Below are 22,777 nucleotides of genomic sequence, written 5' to 3' on the forward strand. Positions count from 1 at the left end.
CATTCTTATAATGTATATTTTTCGTCATTACTATTTATCGCTTTGGTACCATCTTTAGGATGTAAGTTAGGAGATGTAATAATGTTGAAGCTGATAAGTAGAGAAATGTCAATACCAAGGTATGTAATATGTTAGTTAAGTTGATTGACTGTTGTTTACAGTAATATTTCCTAACATATCCTCCATAGCAAAAAAACAAATATAGTAGGTCTTCAGGAATAAATATTAGAAGAACACTCGAATAAGTGTATTAAGATCGAGAGGAATAATAATTAAAAAATAAAAGAAATTCATTTTCGGATTTGTTTTCCTTTCTGCGAATTTATTGAATAACATGGAAGAGGTTTCTTTCATTCTTATAATGTATATTTTTCGTCATTACTATTTATCGCTTTGGTACCATCTTTAGGATGTAAGTTAGGAGATGTAATAATGTTGAAGCTGATAAGTAGAGAAATGTCAATACCAAGGTATGTAATATGTTAGTTAAGTTGATTGACTGTTGTTTACAGTAATATTTCCTAACATATCCTCCATAGCAAAAAAACAAATATAGTAGGTCTTCAGGAATAAATATTAGAAGAACACTCGAATAAGTGTATTAAGATCGAGAGGAATAATAATTAAAAAATAAAAGAAATTCATTTTCGGATTTGTTTTCCTTTCTGCGAATTTATTGAATAACATGGAAGAGGTTTCTTTCATTCTTATAATGTATATTTTTCGTCATTACTATTTATCGCTTTGGTACCATCTTTAGGATGTAAGTTAGGAGATGTAATAATGTTGAAGCTGATAAGTAGAGAAATGTCAATACCAAGGTATGTAATATGTTAGTTAAGTTGTTTGACTGTTGTTTACAGTAATATTTCCTAACATATCCTCCATAGCAAAAAAACAAATATAGTAGGTCTTCAGGAATAAATATTAGAAGAACACTCGAATAAGTGTATTAAGATCGAGAGGAATAATAATTAAAAAATAAAAGAAATTCATTTTCGGATTTGTTTTCCTTTCTGCGAATTTATTGAATAACATGGAAGAGGTTTCTTTCATTCTTATAATGTATATTTTTCGTCATTACTATTTATCGCTTTGGTACCATCTTTAGGATGTAAGTTAGGAGATGTAATAATGTTGAAGCTGATAAGTAGAGAAATGTCAATACCAAGGTATGTAATATGTTAGTTAAGTTGTTTGACTGTTGTTTACAGTAATATTTCCTAACATATCCTCCATAGCAAAAAAACAAATATAGTAGGTCTTCAGGAATAAATATTAGAAGAACACTCGAATAAGTGTATTAAGATCGAGAGGAATAATAATTAAAAAATAAAAGAAATTCATTTTCGGATTTGTTTTCCTTTCTGCGAATTTATTGAATAACATGGAAGAGGTTTCTTTCATTCTTATAATGTATATTTTTCGTCATTACTATTTATCGCTTTGGTACCATCTTTAGGATGTAAGTTAGGAGATGTAATAATGTTGAAGCTGATAAGTAGAGAAATGTCAATACCAAGGTATGTAATATGTTAGTTAAGTTGTTTGACTGTTGTTTACAGTAATATTTCCTAACATATCCTCCATAGCAAAAAAACAAATATAGTAGGTCTTCAGGAATAAATATTAGAAGAACACTCGAATAAGTGTATTAAGATCGAGAGGAATAATAATTAAAAAATAAAAGAAATTTATTTTCGGATTTGTTTTCCTTTCTGCGAATTTATTGAATAACATGGAAGAGATTTCTTTCATTCTTATAATGTATATTTTTCGTCATTACTATTTATCGCTTTGGTACCATCTTTAGGATGTAAGTTAGGAGATGTAATAATGTTGAAGCTGATAAGTAGAGAAATGTCAATACCAAGGTATGTAATATGTTAGTTAAGTTGTTTGACTGTTGTTTACAGTAATATTTCCTAACATATCCTCCATAGCAAAAAAACAAATATAGTAGGTCTTCAGGAATAAATATTAGAAGAACACTCGAATAAGTGTATTAAGATCGAGAGGAATAATAATTAAAAAATAAAAGAAATTTATTTTCGGATTTGTTTTCCTTTCTGCGAATTTATTGAATAACATGGAAGAGATTTCTTTCATTCTTATAATGTATATTTTTCGTCATTACTATTTATCGCTTTGGTACCATCTTTAGGATGTAAGTTAGGAGATGTAATAATGTTGAAGCTGATAAGTAGAGAAATGTCAATACCAAGGTATGTAATATGTTAGTTAAGTTGATTGACTGTTGTTTACAGTAATATTTCCTAACATATCCTCCATAGCAAAAAAACAAATATAGTAGGTCTTCAGGAATAAATATTAGAAGAACACTCGAATAAGTGTATTAAGATCGAGAGGAATAATAATTAAAAAATAAAAGAAATTTATTTTCGGATTTGTTTTCCTTTCTGCGAATTTATTGAATAACATGGAAGAGATTTCTTTCATTCTTATAATGTATATTTTTCGTCATTACTATTTATCGCTTTGGTACCATCTTTAGGATGTAAGTTAGGAGATGTAATAATGTTGAAGCTGATAAGTAGAGAAATGTCAATACCAAGGTATGTAATATGTTAGTTAAGTTGATTGACTGTTGTTTACAGTAATATTTCCTAACATATCCTCCATAGCAAAAAAACAAATATAGTAGGTCTTCAGGAATAAATATTAGAAGAACACTCGAATAAGTGTATTAAGATCGAGAGGAATAATAATTAAAAAATAAAAGAAATTCATTTTCGGATTTGTTTTCCTTTCTGCGAATTTATTGAATAACATGGAAGAGGTTTCTTTCATTCTTATAATGTATATTTTTCGTCATTACTATTTATCGCTTTGGTACCATCTTTAGGATGTAAGTTAGGAGATGTAATAATGTTGAAGCTGATAAGTAGAGAAATGTCAATACCAAGGTATGTAATATGTTAGTTAAGTTGATTGACTGTTGTTTACAGTAATATTTCCTAACATATCCTCCATAGCAAAAAAACAAATATAGTAGGTCTTCAGGAATAAATATTAGAAGAACACTCGAATAAGTGTATTAAGATCGAGAGGAATAATAATTAAAAAATAAAAGAAATTCATTTTCGGATTTGTTTTCCTTTCTGCGAATTTATTGAATAACATGGAAGAGGTTTCTTTCATTCTTATAATGTATATTTTTCGTCATTACTATTTATCGCTTTGGTACCATCTTTAGGATGTAAGTTAGGAGATGTAATAATGTTGAAGCTGATAAGTAGAGAAATGTCAATACCAAGGTATGTAATATGTTAGTTAAGTTGTTTGACTGTTGTTTACAGTAATATTTCCTAACATATCCTCCATAGCAAAAAAACAAATATAGTAGGTCTTCAGGAATAAATATTAGAAGAACACTCGAATAAGTGTATTAAGATCGAGAGGAATAATAATTAAAAAATAAAAGAAATTCATTTTCGGATTTGTTTTCCTTTCTGCGAATTTATTGAATAACATGGAAGAGGTTTCTTTCATTCTTATAATGTATATTTTTCGTCATTACTATTTATCGCTTTGGTACCATCTTTAGGATGTAAGTTAGGAGATGTAATAATGTTGAAGCTGATAAGTAGAGAAATGTCAATACCAAGGTATGTAATATGTTAGTTAAGTTGATTGACTGTTGTTTACAGTAATATTTCCTAACATATCCTCCATAGCAAAAAAACAAATATAGTAGGTCTTCAGGAATAAATATTAGAAGAACACTCGAATAAGTGTATTAAGATCGAGAGGAATAATAATTAAAAAATAAAAGAAATTCATTTTCGGATTTGTTTTCCTTTCTGCGAATTTATTGAATAACATGGAAGAGGTTTCTTTCATTCTTATAATGTATATTTTTCGTCATTACTATTTATCGCTTTGGTACCATCTTTAGGATGTAAGTTAGGAGATGTAATAATGTTGAAGCTGATAAGTAGAGAAATGTCAATACCAAGGTATGTAATATGTTAGTTAAGTTGTTTGACTGTTGTTTACAGTAATATTTCCTAACATATCCTCCATAGCAAAAAAACAAATATAGTAGGTCTTCAGGAATAAATATTAGAAGAACACTCGAATAAGTGTATTAAGATCGAGAGGAATAATAATTAAAAAATAAAAGAAATTCATTTTCGGATTTGTTTTCCTTTCTGCGAATTTATTGAATAACATGGAAGAGGTTTCTTTCATTCTTATAATGTATATTTTTCGTCATTACTATTTATCGCTTTGGTACCATCTTTAGGATGTAAGTTAGGAGATGTAATAATGTTGAAGCTGATAAGTAGAGAAATGTCAATACCAAGGTATGTAATATGTTAGTTAAGTTGATTGACTGTTGTTTACAGTAATATTTCCTAACATATCCTCCATAGCAAAAAAACAAATATAGTAGGTCTTCAGGAATAAATATTAGAAGAACACTCGAATAAGTGTATTAAGATCGAGAGGAATAATAATTAAAAAATAAAAGAAATTCATTTTCGGATTTGTTTTCCTTTCTGCGAATTTATTGAATAACATGGAAGAGGTTTCTTTCATTCTTATAATGTATATTTTTCGTCATTACTATTTATCGCTTTGGTACCATCTTTAGGATGTAAGTTAGGAGATGTAATAATGTTGAAGCTGATAAGTAGAGAAATGTCAATACCAAGGTATGTAATATGTTAGTTAAGTTGTTTGACTGTTGTTTACAGTAATATTTCCTAACATATCCTCCATAGCAAAAAAACAAATATAGTAGGTCTTCAGGAATAAATATTAGAAGAACACTCGAATAAGTGTATTAAGATCGAGAGGAATAATAATTAAAAAATAAAAGAAATTCATTTTCGGATTTGTTTTCCTTTCTGCGAATTTATTGAATAACATGGAAGAGGTTTCTTTCATTCTTATAATGTATATTTTTCGTCATTACTATTTATCGCTTTGGTACCATCTTTAGGATGTAAGTTAGGAGATGTAATAATGTTGAAGCTGATAAGTAGAGAAATGTCAATACCAAGGTATGTAATATGTTAGTTAAGTTGATTGACTGTTGTTTACAGTAATATTTCCTAACATATCCTCCATAGCAAAAAAACAAATATAGTAGGTCTTCAGGAATAAATATTAGAAGAACACTCGAATAAGTGTATTAAGATCGAGAGGAATAATAATTAAAAAATAAAAGAAATTCATTTTCGGATTTGTTTTCCTTTCTGCGAATTTATTGAATAACATGGAAGAGGTTTCTTTCACTCTCATAATCTATATTCTTCGTGATCACTATTCATCACTTTGGTATCATCTTTAGGATGTAAGTTAGGAGATGTAATAATGTTGAAGCTGATAAGTAGAGAAATGTCAATACCAAGGTATGTAATATGTTAGTTAAGTTGTTTGACTGTTGTTTACAGTAATATTTCCTAACATATCCTCCATAGCAAAAAAACAAATATAGTAGGTCTTCAGGAATAAATATTAGAAGAACACTCGAATAAGTGTATTAAGATCGAGAGGAATAATAATTAAAAAATAAAAGAAATTCATTTTCGGATTTGTTTTCCTTTCTGCGAATTTATTGAATAACATGGAAGAGGTTTCTTTCACTCTCATAATCTATATTCTTCGTGATCACTATTCATCACTTTGGTATCATCTTTAGGATGTAAGTTAGGAGATGTAATAATGTTGAAGCTGATAAGTAGAGAAATGTCAATACCAAGGTATGTAATATGTTAGTTAGTTGTTTGACTGTTGTTTACAGTAATATTTCCTAACATATCCTCCATAGCAAAAAAACAAATATAGTAGGTCTTCAGGAATAAATATTAGAAGAACACTCGAATAAGTGTATTAAGATCGAGAGGAATAATAATTAAAAAATAAAAGAAATTCATTTTCGGATTTGTTTTCCTTTCTGCGAATTTATTGAATAACATGGAAGAGATTTCTTTCATTCTTATAATGTATATTTTTCGTCATTACTATTTATCGCTTTGGTACCATCTTTAGGACGTGAATTAGGACGACGTAATCACGTCCCTAAATAAATCAACCCCCCGAACATCCGAAATCAAATAAGCCCCCTAGGATATTCCGGTTGGTGAGTTATCATTGCGGCGAAGCAAATTAATTACAAATAATAATTTCGCACTTTCGTCGGAACGGGAGGTGGGGGAGACCAGGGGGTGAGAAGGCGGGGTCGAGGCTGGTCGCAAATCCCCATTCCCGCGGGACGTCGTAAAATATGAACGACCATATATAGCGGTAACGGTCGCTAGTTGTGGATGCCCTCGATTTATGGTCGCAGCGGCGAAAGTTTAAAAGTTACAGGGGCGCGAGGGCCGCCCGCACGGACGGCTACTTTTTACCCTCGCGACGCTTAAATCGTCGCCGTCCGTGCGGTCTGTCCGGCGTACCGTTGGGCTGTGATAACACCGGACGGTATCGGGATGTTCGGGGACTAATTTGTCGCCCCCGTCCATGTTCGGATTCTGAATTATGTCGTTACGTTTCGGATAAAAGACTTCAACATGAAAGGGTGAAAAGGCCATTTTGTTTTTGATACAGGGGATATACAAAATAATATGGAGACCAGGCAATATATATTAAAAGTCTTGCAGTTTGTGTTTCAGTTATCTCTATTCGGTTATATTAATCGGCTTAGCGACAATTTTGGCTCCCTTTTTTGACGAAAACGGAAGAACCAAGAGGCTTAAAATTTGGCACGGTTAAAGCTTATACGGAGGAAGAACTTGTAGGCCTAATTTTTATGTAATATGCCTTACAAATAAATAAATTCCAATAAATCGAAATACACCCAAGCAACCAGGAATGGCTATCAAATCGGTGACACAGGTCAATTGAAAAGTCCCTGGCCTATCATAGTAAAACACATTTTTTGGCAAAATTAGTTTTTTTATTCAACGTAATTTCCCTCAAGAATGTTACACTGATTATAGCGACCCTCCACCTATTCGATACCATTCTTGTAGTACGATTTGTCTTTTGCTTCAAAATAGGCTCAGTTTCGGCGACCACCTCCTCATTCAACGAAAATTTCTTCCCAGCGAACATTTTTTTGAGATCTGAGAACAGGAAATAGTCGCTGGGGGCCAGATCCGGAGAATACGGTGGATGGGGAAGCAATTAGAAGCTCGTTTTCACTGACTTGTGACATGGTGCATTGTCTCGGTGAAGCAATACTTTCTTCATCTTCAAGTGCGACCGTTTTCGGCGATTTCGTCCTTCAAACGGTCCAATATAGCGTTATTTAGCATTATTTAATATTTATTCAGCGTAGTCGCTCTTGATTGCTTCCTTTTTCAAGGTAATCAATGAAAATTATTCCATGCGCATCCCAAAACACAGACACCATAACCTTGCCAATCGACTGTTGCATTTTCCCATGCTTTGGAGCGGGTTCATTATGTGAAACCAATTCGAATGACTGTCGATTGGCCATATTTCATCGATTGTCACATATCGAACCAAAAACTCGGGTTTATTAGGCTTGATGCTCTTAAAACACTGCTCTGAGTCATCAACTCGTCGTTGTTTTTGATCAAAAGTGAGCTCGCGAGGCATCAACATTGCACAGAGCTTTCTCATACCCAAATATTCGTGAATGATATGATGTACACGTTCAGTTTATATCTTTAGAGTATCTGCTATTTCACTCAGTTTCAATTTACGGTCATTCAAAATCATTTTGTGGATTTTTTAAATGTTTTCGTCGGTTACAACCTCTTTTGGACGTCCACTACCCGTCGTCCCCGTCGTCCGTTCGCCGTCTTCGGTGCTCATTTCACCACGTCTAAACTTAGTAAATCAATCCTTGATGGTTGATTTTCCTGGGGCAGAGTTCGAAAACTCGGCATTAAGCCAAGCTTTTGCTTCAACTGTATTGTTTCCTTTCAAAAAGCAATATTATATTAACACGCGAAATTCCTTTTTATCCATTGTTTTTCACAATAACAAAAGTTGCTTCACTCAAAATGCCATAATTCACAAACTAATGATCCGACAGCTGTCAAATTTATACACCCATCTTTTGATATTAAATTACACTTTAATATAAAACGCGATTACTGTGAACTAACTCTAATAAACAAACACTTCTCAAAAAAAACTCGTTCAATAAACTTAAACAGGGACGGATTTTCCTTGTTTCATCTTTCAATGTAACATAATTATAAAGCTTGATTAACATCCCAGCATTCGTGTAATCTAAGCAACTATATTTGTAAATAAAAATATTGTTTAGCGGCCTGTAGGGTATGATATCGATCAAACCCGTCTTAGAAATAGTAATATACCCATATCCCATTCAGCGACTGGTAGAATGTCAACAATTTATGCTATATTGTGAATATTATGCGAGACAAACTAACTGTTTGTATAACGCGTGCTATTATGAAGCTGATGCTGATCTTTAGTCGAAATTTAATTAACTAAAAGTTAACATGAGTGGCCCGGATCAGGCGGTAGGGCGGCGGCAAATCCACTGGCGCCTCGAATATTCAAATATTGTCTCGAGCCGAGACGGCAGAACCGTCGCCCCATCCCCCTTCACCTCCTCGTCCTCCACCACCGAACATCTGATTATCCCGCGCCGAATGTGGATGTTTACTCACGTTTCTAAAGTCAATAAGCTGCGTAACCAGCGTGCCGTCCGACCTCTGGAATTCCAGGATGACGGTGTCGTCGCTGGCGTTGGCGGATATTGTCTCTTGTACCACGTCGCCACCCTGCAATAGACAAAAAAACAATCCGATTAGGTCCTGTGTATGTATAATTACCAAACAGGTTCTGGATACTGATGTTTTTGTTCCTTGAAGCAATACTGTGAATAATTCGCTATAGTTTGGAATATTTTATATGAACGGAAGTTAATATAAGTATAATATAAGGTTCAAAAATGTTCAGGTTCAGGTTAAGGCTAATATAAGATTCAAGTAGTTTCGTTCTTATCTCTAATAGATCGCTATAAAGTTTAAAAGGAGGTATTCTAGCCTAGAAAATTAGAAAAATCGATTTCTTGATGTTCTTAAAGCTTAATTCTTCAAGACTATGCTCTTAAGAGAATTTCAAATTATTTAGAAGACACATGGTCTATTCAAAACAATAGTGACGCACGTCATCAATATGTGCCTATCGAAATTTGTAAATCCCTTTTACAGTCGGACAATATTTTCCTTCTCATTTTATTCTATTTAAAAAAAGATAGAATGCTGTTTAAGGAGTTCAAACGTGTAACTGAGTAAAGAGCCTGCAAAAGTTGTCCGTTTGTCAAACGTCTGCAAAATTCTTCAAAATATTATAATTACGGGTTACAAACCGACAAACGTTGTTTTAATTATGTGTTTTAATACAATTTTATTGAAAATATTTTTTGTACGTTGCAGCTGCACTGAATATTAGTATATGATAAGTGTGGTCATTAAAATATCTCAAAAAATAAAAAACAATATAACCTTAAATTCACCAAAAAGAAACCGTCTTTATGCGAACATGCGTTCATACATTGTTGGGTAATATAGGATTTAAGTAAGTAATATATAGTTTAAGTGGTGTAAAGATAACCCACGAAAGGGTTTAATGGAACTTCCATACAACAAAATCAAGGAGGAATTATTATATCAATGTGTATATTTAGATGAGGCATGGATATTTCAGAATGGTACATTGGGTCACTCATGGCAAGATGATAATAAATATAGTGTAAAGACAACAAAAGCTGATGGAACAAGGTACATATTGGAATCAATATAGATTAGGTTTTAAGTCAGTCATAAAATTTATTAATTACTCATTGCAGGCATTAAGCTCTTCATGCTGGAAAAAGAAATGGTTTAATTCCTGGTGCAGAATTAGTGCCTTCCTCTAAGTTCAAGGGTGACTATCATGGAGAAATCAACTATAACTTGTTAGTTCAGTGGTTTGAAAATCAGTTTTTAAATAACTTGGAGGAACCATCAGTTATTGTTATGGACAATGCACTACATCATAGTACACTGGTGGAGAATGCCAACAAGTGCATCAACAAAGGCTGCTATTAAGGAGTAGCTTAAAGTACATAAAATAGGTTTTGAAGAAACTATGTTAAAGAATGAACCATTTCAAAATGTTACTCAGTAAATATAGATGAAATTAGAAATAAGCTTGAGAAAAGATGGTAGATCAGATTGCCGAACGTTCAGTATATAAAAGTACGTTCAGTATACGAAAGGTCAGTATATAATTAATATACTCTGACTGTAGGAAATTGTAATATAAAGTGTGAAAACGTTATAAGCATGTATTGTTTAGAATATACAAGAACGGTAGATTAAAATATACGAGAAGAAAAAGAATACAAACTATTTTGAAGATATAGCAAATGTGTTAAGGATAATGCAGTGATTAAATGTAGTTTTATCAAGAACGATGTATAGAGGTAGTGGCAGAACAAACCAAGGAGATATATAGTAATATCAAAATGACTTTGCAAAGAAACGTTGCATCGAAAGAAACAAGAACTAAGCGTAAAAGATAAATATGCTCTCGACTGAACGGAAAATACATTACTCAGATATACAATGGTTAATTAGGAGGACTAAGCCTTCGGAGGACAATACTGCATAAAAAGAACGTGCCTAGAACTCTACCTATACTAGTGTAATGTAAATAAAATAAAACAACTCTAACCTATAAATTATTTTGGCTGTATAATTAATTGAAGTTATAAGTTCATGGATAATATATGTATTGGATATACTATAAGGTTAAAATAAATTATATTTGATAATATTTTTGACCCATTATTTTATTTAGATTAGAATTATGTTATATATCAAAGTCAAAATGTACTAAAACTCAGAGGTGCTGCGGTAATATTGCGACGTTTTGACAGATCACGTGGATTCACTGCTGTTTTGAATAGACTATATATATAATTTAAACTTGTATGTGTTGTAATTACTATCAGCTATGTAAAATTAACATTACGGGAGCCCGGTCAAATACGTTTACATCTATATCTTAAATTATAGTTATTTTTCGGTAGATTTGCCATTGATATAATTTTCATTTGTCTTATCGAATATGGGGCATTAATTTCTATAGAAAGTTTTCTTTACTTGACATTTCATGGCTAGATTGTCTGAAATATTCACTCACTTAAATTCTATAAAAGTTCTAGTATTCTTTCTAAAGTTGTTTCAGTTACGGTCAGACAGTACAGTCACCATCGAAGAATCGATTCTGGTTAAATTTAGGTTCTTTTCCTTGATAAATTCCAGTTCAACTTTTTTTCTTAACTGGTAGCACCTTAAATTATAGTTATTTTTCGGTAGATTTGCCATCGATATAACTTTCATTTGTCTTATCGAATATGGGGCATATATGGGGAAATTTCTATAGAAAGTTTTCTTTACTTGACATTTCATGGCTAGATTGTCTGAAATATTCACTCATTTCAATTCTATAAAAGTTCTTTCTAAAATTGTTTCAGTTACGGTCAGACAGTACAGTCACCATCGAAGAATCGATTCTGGTTAAATTTAGTTTTTTTGTCTCGATAAATTCCAGTTAAACTTTTTTTCTTAATTGGTGTCACAAAACTGATATTTTCGAAGGGTACCAAAAAGCTTAAATATAGGAATGGAGAAACTATAGTTAGGAAACGATAAATGACGTGAATATCTCCTGGTGGTGGTTTCCATTTTTTTCTGCTTTTATATGTAATAAAATCTCTGTAATCACACTTGCAATTTCAAAATACATATTTTTTAGAATAGTTCTATAATGTAACATTCATTATGCCTATTGTGATTATCCATAAAGCATGAGTGTAAACTTTGATAAGGACAATTATCTTGATCACACCAGTAACCTGGCTGTATCCTGAATGATTTCTGAGTTGGTCACTTGCCAGTCGGTAGGCTTAATGCCGAAGATCGTTTGAAGCTCCCGGTAAGCAGCAGGTCCAGTTCAAACAAATCCTAGCTAGTACAAAAGGACACTCTCAAATACAACAAAAAGGAAGTCAACGAAAAGTCTGTAAATATGAATTCAGATACCAAATATAAAGAGAACCAAAAAAATAAAGCGATATATTCGGATCCCATGATAAATATCTTCCGCAAATATCGCGTTTTAAATAATAATGTGGCGCAAACCGTGGATCTGTTGTTTTTTATACTTCCGTGTTACGCTTCCCCCTTCATCCCCTCGGCGTAGGCGGATTTTCATATTTGCCACGACTATCGGGCCGACGCCGAACGGCCAACTGAAAACAATTTATTTCGCTTATTAAAAATTTATGGCGGGATGGGGCCGGGGCGGCGATCGCGATTTATGGCGTTCTATTTACATAAATTACGAAGCCGTCGTGATTTCTATTTGCCCGATGGTTTTTTACGCGCTCATTTTTCCCGCTTTCTTCTGCCCGACCATTTGTATTGTCGGCCACTGCCTCGGTCTACAAACTGTTTAACTTCCTAGCTTTGTTCCACTTTATCACCCTCCTCCCTCCTGCTTTTTTTCTCCTTTTCATAGTTAATGGTGCCGTCTCCACAACTTAGACCTCACACCAACATTATTGTATGCTTGCAATTATTTTTAGCAGCGTAATGTGTAAACGACCGGTTAAATTCGATGGTTCTGACAGGTCCCTTCATAAATAACAGCTCTACATTCAGTGCTATTATTAGATTAGGCTGAAAATTGTGGAACTATATAGCTTAGTCGAAAGAATAACCCAAATTGATCTAAGATCAAAGAAATTGGTTTACCAGTCAATTACAAGGCATATTGATACTTAGGGGATGTAAATATGGAGTTACACTAAAATGCTAAACCGACTAGTAATCCAACAATACCAAAACAAAGGCATTCCATTAATTAACAATGTTTAATGCTACGTCACCAACGAAAATCTGAACGATGACCTCGAAGTCAAATGGATCTACAAAATTATCCAATATTTCGCAATAAAATATGAAATAAGGTTAAAAAACCACAACAATATGGAATTAATATAATATAATAAGAATAATTTGAATTAGTTCATGTCACATAATGAAAGCACAAAGATGTAGTGCATGGATTGATACCGTTTTATATAATTTACGTTGAGGCATATTAGTGTTGATTTATGTAATCCGTATTTTTGCTTTACTTACTTAATAATTGAATTTCAAGAATAATAATTGGTGATACGTTGGATACACCCAGCTAAATGAAAGCTAAAATAAAAATATTTTAATAAAAGTACTGTCCATCGATATGGAATTCCGTATTCATCACTCTTGTACTTGCTCTCTACTACTGATATTTTAACAAGAAAAACACATCTCTCCCTAGGGATATAGCAGTAAGTGGTAGCTAACGAGATCTATAAAAGGACTGGAGTCTAAAAAATACAGCTTAATAGTTTTAAATCTGTTCATGTCAAGTGTGTTTTGCTGAGGTATGACAAAAACCTAAATATGTGACAACACTTGAGGGATACCCTATATATAAAGCTGAGATAGTGAAGTACTTCCTCATCCACTTCGATGGTAGTTTAAATTGTAAACATCACTTAAAAAAATACGGACTCAAACTGTACTGGTTAGAGGAAAAATATACCCAATTTTACCAAAGATCAAAGGAACTGATTTATTATATTAATATATTAATTATAAATCCTATTTGAATTTATAAGGTGTAAATGTAGGTTTGCACTAAAACATCCAACAAATTAGTAATCCAACGCTACCCAACAATTGCACCATGTCCGGAAATCAATTGAATCTAAGTTATTCAATATTTCGACTTAAGTCGCAAAATACTGCTACTAAATCTCAATAGCCTGGAAACAATACAGTTGTTGCGGTGCATTTTTAATGATTAATAGTTGGGACAGTCGTGTAAAATTAAGTTTAGGTAAATTGTAGGATTAGCGAGGAGTTTTACGGGATCAGCTGCCATCGGAGCTGTAGCAGGACGTTGTTCGTCTTGAGGCGTTCAGCTTTGTTTGAGGGTACCTGTAAATGTGTTACGTGTCCCGTTTCGTGTTGCGAGGGTGCTCATGTGTTGCTAGTATACATGATGGGCTTCTGTGGTTTTCGTCCATCAGGCTAGTCTCGTGGGATGTCGTCGACCACGTGTTGTTGATGAGTTCCGTTCCTCGTGCTATCCTTCCATGCACGTGTCAAGCACCTGTCGAGTGGCTTATGTTGAGTTGATTTACCTGTTAGGCACTTTGATCACGTCGGGGTCATCAATTGTAGGAATGTTCGTCGGGTCGGTCGGTCGGTCGAAATGTGTGGCTGCCGCTGCGATCATTTATCAGAACACTCACTACTATCTTTGGAAGGAATTTTCACGGGAACTAAAAACACTGGTTGAATCAAAGTTGTTTATTCTAACTTAGGATTGATACATGTGGTCGATGGGAGAATTGACGGGATATTAGGTTAAGGTGAAGGAAGTACGGTAGCGCTGTGGAAGTGGTACTGTTACAGGGGGGCGGTGATAAGAAAAGAGAGCGAGACGTCGTCGTGATGGCCTTTTATACTCCAGAACTGCATGGTACCAATCCACCGGCGTTGCCAACCTTTGTAGTTGTTGATGGTGAATTGGTGGTGGCCTAAAGGGTCGTGGCGGTCGCCACACAAGTAAAGACAATATATGTGTTCAATAAAGAGGATTCCCATCGACTGGTTGCCGAGTGTTTCGTATAACGAGGGTTCAAGTACCGAGGCTAGACGAAACGTGTCAGATGTTAGACCTGGTAGAGGACTCCTTATGGCGCCCATAACCATGAATATCAAGAAGACCCGAAAACGTGGAATTTTTGGGAATTCCTTAAGAGCCCGAAAGCACATGTTTTATCAGCGTCAGAAGTTCCTAGCTGGAAGAGTGTTTCCCACCTCGATATTCTCAGCGAATCAGGGTACAGATAAGTCCACCATCACCAAAAACCAGAAGGGGGAGCTTCAGCGATAAAACACTGTGCACTAACGACGAGAAGACAGTATTTTGCATCGACAACGAGGTAAACAGTTAAATTTAGAAGAAGAACGTATTGAACTCATTGAAGAAATTATTGAATTAATTGAAGTAATGTTGCAGTGAATTGACAGAATAAGCATTGAAGAAAACATTGAAATAATAATTGTTACAGCGCAACTAGTAGAATTTCGTTATCAGTAAGTTTATTCGATCTGAATCATAATCATGTTCCCATGACGTATTGATTAATATATATATATATATATATATATATATATATATATATATATATATATATATATATATATATATTAATCAATATATATTGTATTGTACAATAATAATATATTGTATTTAATTTACACCTTGTTTTCTCACCCGCATCTTAACAACAGTCGTTGAACAATGTGGAAATCAAGAGATTGAAACATCAAAATATGAAATAAGGTTACTGAACGATGAAGCAAAACAGCTACTGGATAACACGCACCACACAAACTTTTAGAGTGTGTCAGGGCCACTCTTAACTTTAGTTTAAATAATATAATTGTATTTTAATTTGGGAAATACATATTTATCCAACACGTCTTGCTTCGTATTGATGCAAGTACAACAGAATAATAGTAATAAATTGATTTGTAAACTAAGATTTTACACAAATTGCACTGAATATTTGACAAAAATTAATCACAACATCAATTTATGATAACTTCCCATAATTATTAAGTTTCCAATATTTTTACCTACCACTACTTATTTTATATTCGACCGTAAATTCATGCAACTTGTTTTACTATCTTATTACAATAAAGCCAAAAAATATTTTGACGACTAATAGTATCATAAAAAGTATTTTTGATCTCATATCTTAAAATATAACAAAAAACTATTATGTTAAACTAACTGAAATAAAGTTGGGATAATATTTCTAATAGCATAGAAATTAATATATTTTTGTTCAAGAAACATAAAAACAAAAAGCGGTATTAAATACACAACATTACTGCAACAGTACTACAATATATATATATATATATATATATATATATATATATATATATATATATTAATCAATATATATTGTATTGTACAATAATAATATATTGTATTTAATTTACACCTTGTTTTCTCTCCCGTATCTTAACAACAATCGTTGAATAATGTGGAAATCAAGAGATTGAAACATGAAAATATGAAATAAGGTTACTGAACGACGAAGCACACAGACTTGTAGAGCGTCTAAGGGTTACTCTTAAGTTTAGTTTAAATAATATAATTTTATTTTAATATGGGAAATACATAGCGATGTATTTATCCAACACGTCTTGCTTCGTATTGATGCAAGTACAACAGAACAATAGTAATAAATTGATTTGTAAACTAAGATTTTACACAAATTGCACTGAATATTTGACAAAAATAATCACAATATCAATTTATGATAACTTCCCATGATTATTAAGTTTCCAATATTTTTACCTACCACTACTTATTTTTTATTCGACGGTAAATTCATGCAACTTGTTTTACTATCTTATTACAATAACGTCAAAAAAATATTTTGAAGACTAACAGTATCATAAAAAGTATTTTTGATCTCATATCTTAAAATATAACAAAGAACTATTATGTTAAACTAACTGAAATAAAGTTGGGATAATATTTCTAATAGCATAGAAACTAATATAATTTTCGTTCAGAAAACATAAAAACAAAGAGCGGTATTAAATACACAACTTTACTGCAGCAGGAACAACAGGAATACACCGACACGATCGATATTTCATTACATCGCCTCTGGATATTCACCGATACAACATAAGACTTATAGTTAAAATTTCCAATAAAATCCTCCAACTATATTTCACACAACCGCTAACTTCACCACCGATGGCGGTTCGAACATATTAATTATAATGCGGAAAGTTACTGTAGCAGCATAGCAAATCAACATGACCGTGTATGTATTCTCTTTCCTGGCTATATTCATCGTAAGCGTACAGAAACGATGCATATAGATGGTTAATTAATTGAAACAGGTCGAGTTTTGGAAAATCAAACTTGTTCGTTGCCGTATTCAAGAAGTGTCCGACCATTCCGGTAATTACTAATGATCCTGCTGGCGCAGCGTCCACGTACGCTTGAGAAAACTTTATGTTTTAACGTAATTGGAAATAAGCACAAATTTAAACTAATTTACGTGAAAAATCAATTTAACATAAGAGCAATACTGCTGGATCTACATATCAAAACTAATTACTAGTGCCGTGGATTTAATTGGACGTATTCATGTATTAATTTCCCTCGCCTCTTATGGGGTTAAGTCAGAATTTGTAATTGCAGCTGGCTAAATCAGTCTAATAGCTACTACGATTTCTATTATTTCTATTTGTATTGATTAAATTCTATTGTTTAACTGATAATTAATGTCACATGTATTGTTTTTTACAAGCTTCTGTAATCGTTATTTATTTTCCAAATTGAATAAAGAAAAAAGTTTATTAAAAAATAAAATAGTGGCAGCAGGCCATAAGTGAAATAATCTGACAGAGCAAATAAATGTATTCCAAATCTAAAATACAAAACAAACTAAAATAAATCAGCAGAAAACTACAGCCCAAGGAATACTGATGATGAGGAAGAAGAACTAATTTCTAGATATAATTGGTTATTACCAAAAATCACAAATAGACATAATAAAAATAGCAAAGGTATGGAGTCTCCTGAGAAGGACTTTAACTCCAATATTTTATACAAAATAACAAAAACACACAAATATAAAAATATTGAAAGATATAAAGCCACCATATAAGTAATGTTCAAGATTACAACAGAATCAAAGAGGTATTAAAAGTTTCGACGATTAAAAGTACAAACAGGGAATACAAATCAACGCTAATGAGTAATAAACAAATTAAAATTAATGTTAATACTGAAAAAGATGGAAGAGTGAGAGAAGTAATAATTAACACCGATATGACCCATCAGGGTTATAGTTAAAACCCTATATCCGTCAAAATTGCGGAGGAAATAGTCAAAGAACTAAAAGATAATTATATTGTATAACGGAAATCATATAATAATACCTATTACACACGGGCAGATTATTGAAATTCTAAGAGATTAATAAAAAACTTAAGACAGAGGATATCAAAAGAATATATGAAATACAATATATTAATAATATGAAAATTTAAATACAAGAATTAAGAGATAACAAACTTATTCCACAGTGCAAGAGATATCAAAGATATGGACATACGAGGGTCACTATTTATATTACGGGAATAGGAAAAAAACAAATAGTTAAGCTGCGAATATATTTTTATTGCTTTTCAAAGTACTCGCCACGATGATCGATATACTTTTGCATGCGTTTAAACCAATTTTCAAAGGATTTACTCCATTCCGAATGAGGTATCTTCAAAACATGATGAATTTGATAACTTCTTCTTCGGATAGGTTCGATAGCTTCTTCGGGCGATGAAAATCGTTGACCACGCAGTTTATTCTTCACGGATGGGAACAAACAGAAGTCATTGGGTGCCAAATCAGGGCTGTACGGTGGATCACCTATCAATTCGATATTTTGAGTGCTTATATAGTCTCTTGTTTGAGCCGATGTGTGAGAGCTCGCAATGTCATGATGAAGAACAATCCGGTGTCTCTTGTTGGTTCTCCTTATTTTACCTAAGACATCTGGCAAACAAATGGTTATGTACAATCAGAATTTACTGTTCTACAATCCTCTAAAGGCACTGTTGCAATATGACCAGTTTTCCAGAAGAAACGGGCCACCATTTTCTTTGAAGTGCTACGTGCGCGAACAACTTTTGTTGGATTTGGTTCATCTTGGAACGCCCATACAGTCGAGTGCTGCTTACTTTCGGGCTCATACGAATATATCCATGATTTGTCACCTGTCACGAATTTATAAACGTCTTTGAAAGCACCGCGATTGAATTTCTTAAGCATTTCTTTGCACCAACGCCAAAAGTCAAATTAAGTTGATTGATGCACTCTTGTTGTGATAATCCACGTCGAAATTCATAAAAAATCATCGCACGAAAATGTTCATGATTCAGTTCCATTTTTTTGCCGAGACGAAACTTTCAACTAAATATAAAATTAACAATAGCGTCCGTACGACAAAATGTTCTGAGTACGTATATGGTGAAAAATGCCAAACTTTACGATGGAACCGTCAGAAGAACTCACATGACAATAGTGTTGCCAATTCCCCAAATATAAATAGTAAACCTCGTACTAAGGCATATTGCAATAGAACTCCAACCGGTGTCAAATGTATGGGAGAGTACCTAACCGTAAACTGTACAAAAAACAAAGATACTCGGGTAAAATGTGCGAATTTCTCAGGAGAACATCCTGCTAGCTATGGGAGATGTTTAATTGCAAAAGAACTCCGACGAAGGCTACAGTGCTACAAAAGCAAATAGCATCATATCTCAACCAATACATATAATCACTAACATCTATAATTTCGAAGATAAAACAATTCAAGAAACAAAAATATTTTTTAAGTGTTACAGCCTGGAAAACCAATGACATTCTGAATAAATCAAATAGCCTTCAAGTAATTGTAAATACCCAACATATAGATATGTGCCTTATACCTGAGATGCACATGACAGAACAATCTTTCCTTAAAATACAAAACATATAATAACATACATCCGGATAACAACAAAATAATATATAATAATAAAAAATATTGAAGAAAAATACTTAAGCACTTGGAAGAAATATTTATGGCTAGAAGATACCACAACCAAAAGCAAAGAGCTAATGTAAACCAACTCAAGAACGGAGCTGTAATTACCTTTTCATGTACCTTTTCATACCAGGAAAATTGTCTCCCAAATTTATACAAATAGAAGGAAATTTTGTCCACAACTCCTAGTGGTGGTTCATAATGTTGTATTGAACTTCCCATCATGCAACCTAAATCGTCGGTACTTCTGGGGAGACATTTTCTTCATCTTAAGTAGACGAGTCGTTTACATTAGTAAATTAATGGACTCAAATTAGCAAAGTCGGTCGGTACATTCGTTCGGTCGTTTGCAAGGGTAATGCATGTGCCCTTCATTTCCTCAACCCCCCCCCCTTTGTTTTCAGAACTTATTAAATATAAAACTTATAAGTACGCGCTATGATTAGTTATAATTGATTTATTATAAAGCTATTTCTAATTAGAAAATATAGCAACAATTTTCTACACCCCTTCAACAAATACTTCGATAAATTAGTTATTATTACGATGAATTAGTATTGATGTCATCAATTTCGTCAACACTGGGGTTCCACTAAAACATTAAACTAACTAGTAATCGAACATTGCCAAAAACAAAGCTCGACGACTAATTACAAATACTTATCGCTACGTGACCAACGAGGAGCTGCACGATAACCTCGAAATCAAATCAATTTAGGAAGTTATCCAAGATTTCGCCTTAAAGCATGAAATAAGAACATGTAGAAAACCAGAAGATTGAAGGGAACCAAACCACACGAACTTCTATAGTGTAAAGCGTTATTATTGATTTTAAGTTAGTATTCATACAAGTACAACAGAACAGTAGTACTACATTATTTGGTAAATTAAGATTGTACCAAGCATCTATTAATTATATTACATCTATAATAGTTAATATACTTTGTAATAACAAATTGATGCTACTATACAAAACCAAATATATTTTGTAGCAATAAAATCTACAATCTATTATATTCATTCATTTATTGGAAATTGTTAAAAACATCAGCTATAGACAAGTTCAAATAAATATCTAAAATAGGCGTAAGTTGCTTAGATATTAAAATTAATTAAACAGTCTTAATATTATATAACCTGAATTATGTTGTAGTTGTTGTAATGTAAGAAAATAATAGATTTCTATTTAGTATCATTATGTTTTTCAATGTATACAAGGGCTGATCATAGAACGCTTAAAACTGTATTGTCGATACTATTTTCTTGGTTTGATTTAAAACATCTGCTGCTGAAAATTACCAAACACTGTTCATCTTTTTGAACAAAAAAAATGAATGAAGAGGCATTCTAAACAGATAAACCTAGTTCGGACTGAGCAGGGTAGTGTTTTGGGACCACTCCTGTATCTGCCCTACACTGCCGATATCATTATCTGCTCGGAACATTTTCCGAGAACACAGTCATTATGGCGAAAGATATATTTCTTCCTAAGACTGTAGAAGAACTACAAGTAGCCGTAAACAAGATCTACAAATGGACTGGAGACTGGAAAATACAGCTTAATAGCTTAACATCTGTCCGTGTTAATTTTGCGTTACGGAATAACATAACTTACGTGCGCGAAATAACAAAAGCATAATTATATCATTTCACGGATGCCCGATTCGTCAAACAGAATCAGCTAAATACTTCGGCATACATCTCAATGGCAAAGTCAAGTAACTGTACTGGTTAGCCGGAAGATACTCTCAACATGACCTAAAATGAAAAAGATTGGTTTATCAGTCAATCATAAAGTCAATTTGGATCTATAGGGTACAAATATGGAGTTGCACTAAAACATCAAACGAACTACTAATTCAACGCATCCAAAACAATGTTGTACGATTAATTACCAATGCTTATTGCTGCGTAACAAAAGAAGAGCACTGCACGATGACCTCGAAATCAAATGGATATACAAAGTGATGCACGATTTTGCCTTAAAACATGAAATAAGGTAGCTAAATCATAGCAACGTGGAAGCAATACAGCTATTGGACAACACCCAGGAAGTCAAAAAATTGAAGACAACCAAACACACGAGCTTGTATAGAGTATAAGTGTATTCTTAACTTTGGTTTAAGTAGTATTAATCCCGTAATCCACTTACTTGCATACTAATGGAAGTAAAACAGAGCAGTAGTAATAAATTATTAGTTATAATCAAACTAATATCAATTTATTGAGAAATGTTATAACATTCAGTTACATGTAAGGCCAAAAATCTAGAATCGTCATAATAACATAATAAAATTAATTAGACAGTATTAATATCCCTTAGTCAGGACAATAATTATACCATTGACCCCATCCCTACATCACAAGATGTTACAAAAGATGTTACGAAAATGAGACAGAATAATAGACTCCACAATAACAATAAAACAGTCTAACTTACGATCAACAAAAGCAGACGCTCCTTTAATAAAATCCGGTAGCTTTAACAAAAAACAACAAAGCTGTTTTACTAATTCAATTTGTCCCTGAAAAAGCAGAACGCGACGGTCCCTTTCAAAATATCACAATTCCAAAATCACTCGGCCTAATTATCGGCCTTTTATCAAATACATCCAAAAATAAACGTTATGAAATTAAAATCGACTTTTTATAGATATTAGAATAATATAGTTTTAATAAAAGTTTTAATAAAAATTAATGGCGTGCTTGATATAAAATATTTTTTAAGTTGAGTGAAATTAATTAGCGTTTGTCTGAAATATGTAAACAAGCGTCAAAATTACGAATAAATATTGAATATTTTGTTTAATATTTTGCATGGTCTCCTAAATATATTTATATGTATTTTATAGATATGGAAAAGTATTATCAAATAAAAATTTTAGCAGAGATAAGGGTATATTGTTTATAAAAATATACTGGTTTATTATGATATTTTATTATGAAAATATATTTGAAATTCCGTTTAGAGCATTGGCGTTATTAATTTACGTCTGTGAATTTATATGTATATATATATAAATATATATAGATATATATATATATATATAT

At 32.6% G+C, this 22,777-nt stretch overlaps 1 protein-coding gene across 1 annotated transcript in view; it reads right to left on the bottom strand.

Annotated features, from left to right (window-relative positions):
• The window catches only part of oaf (BRICHOS-like domain-containing protein out at first), a 388,097-nt gene that overhangs the window by 185,747 nt on the left and 179,573 nt on the right, over positions 1 to 22,777 (bottom strand). The window contains exon 2 of the mRNA XM_076396522.1: positions 8,649 to 8,762. Within this exon, the coding sequence (XP_076252637.1) occupies positions 8,649 to 8,762 (114 nt within the window). The remainder of the gene's footprint in view (positions 1 to 8,648; positions 8,763 to 22,777) is intronic.

The sequence above is a fragment of the Rhynchophorus ferrugineus genome, unplaced genomic scaffold (genome assembly GCF_030347505.1).
Source record: "Rhynchophorus ferrugineus isolate W39M unplaced genomic scaffold, kcgeb_rfMv2 rfM2, whole genome shotgun sequence".
In the NCBI taxonomy this organism is placed as follows: Eukaryota; Metazoa; Arthropoda; class Insecta; order Coleoptera; family Curculionidae; genus Rhynchophorus; species Rhynchophorus ferrugineus.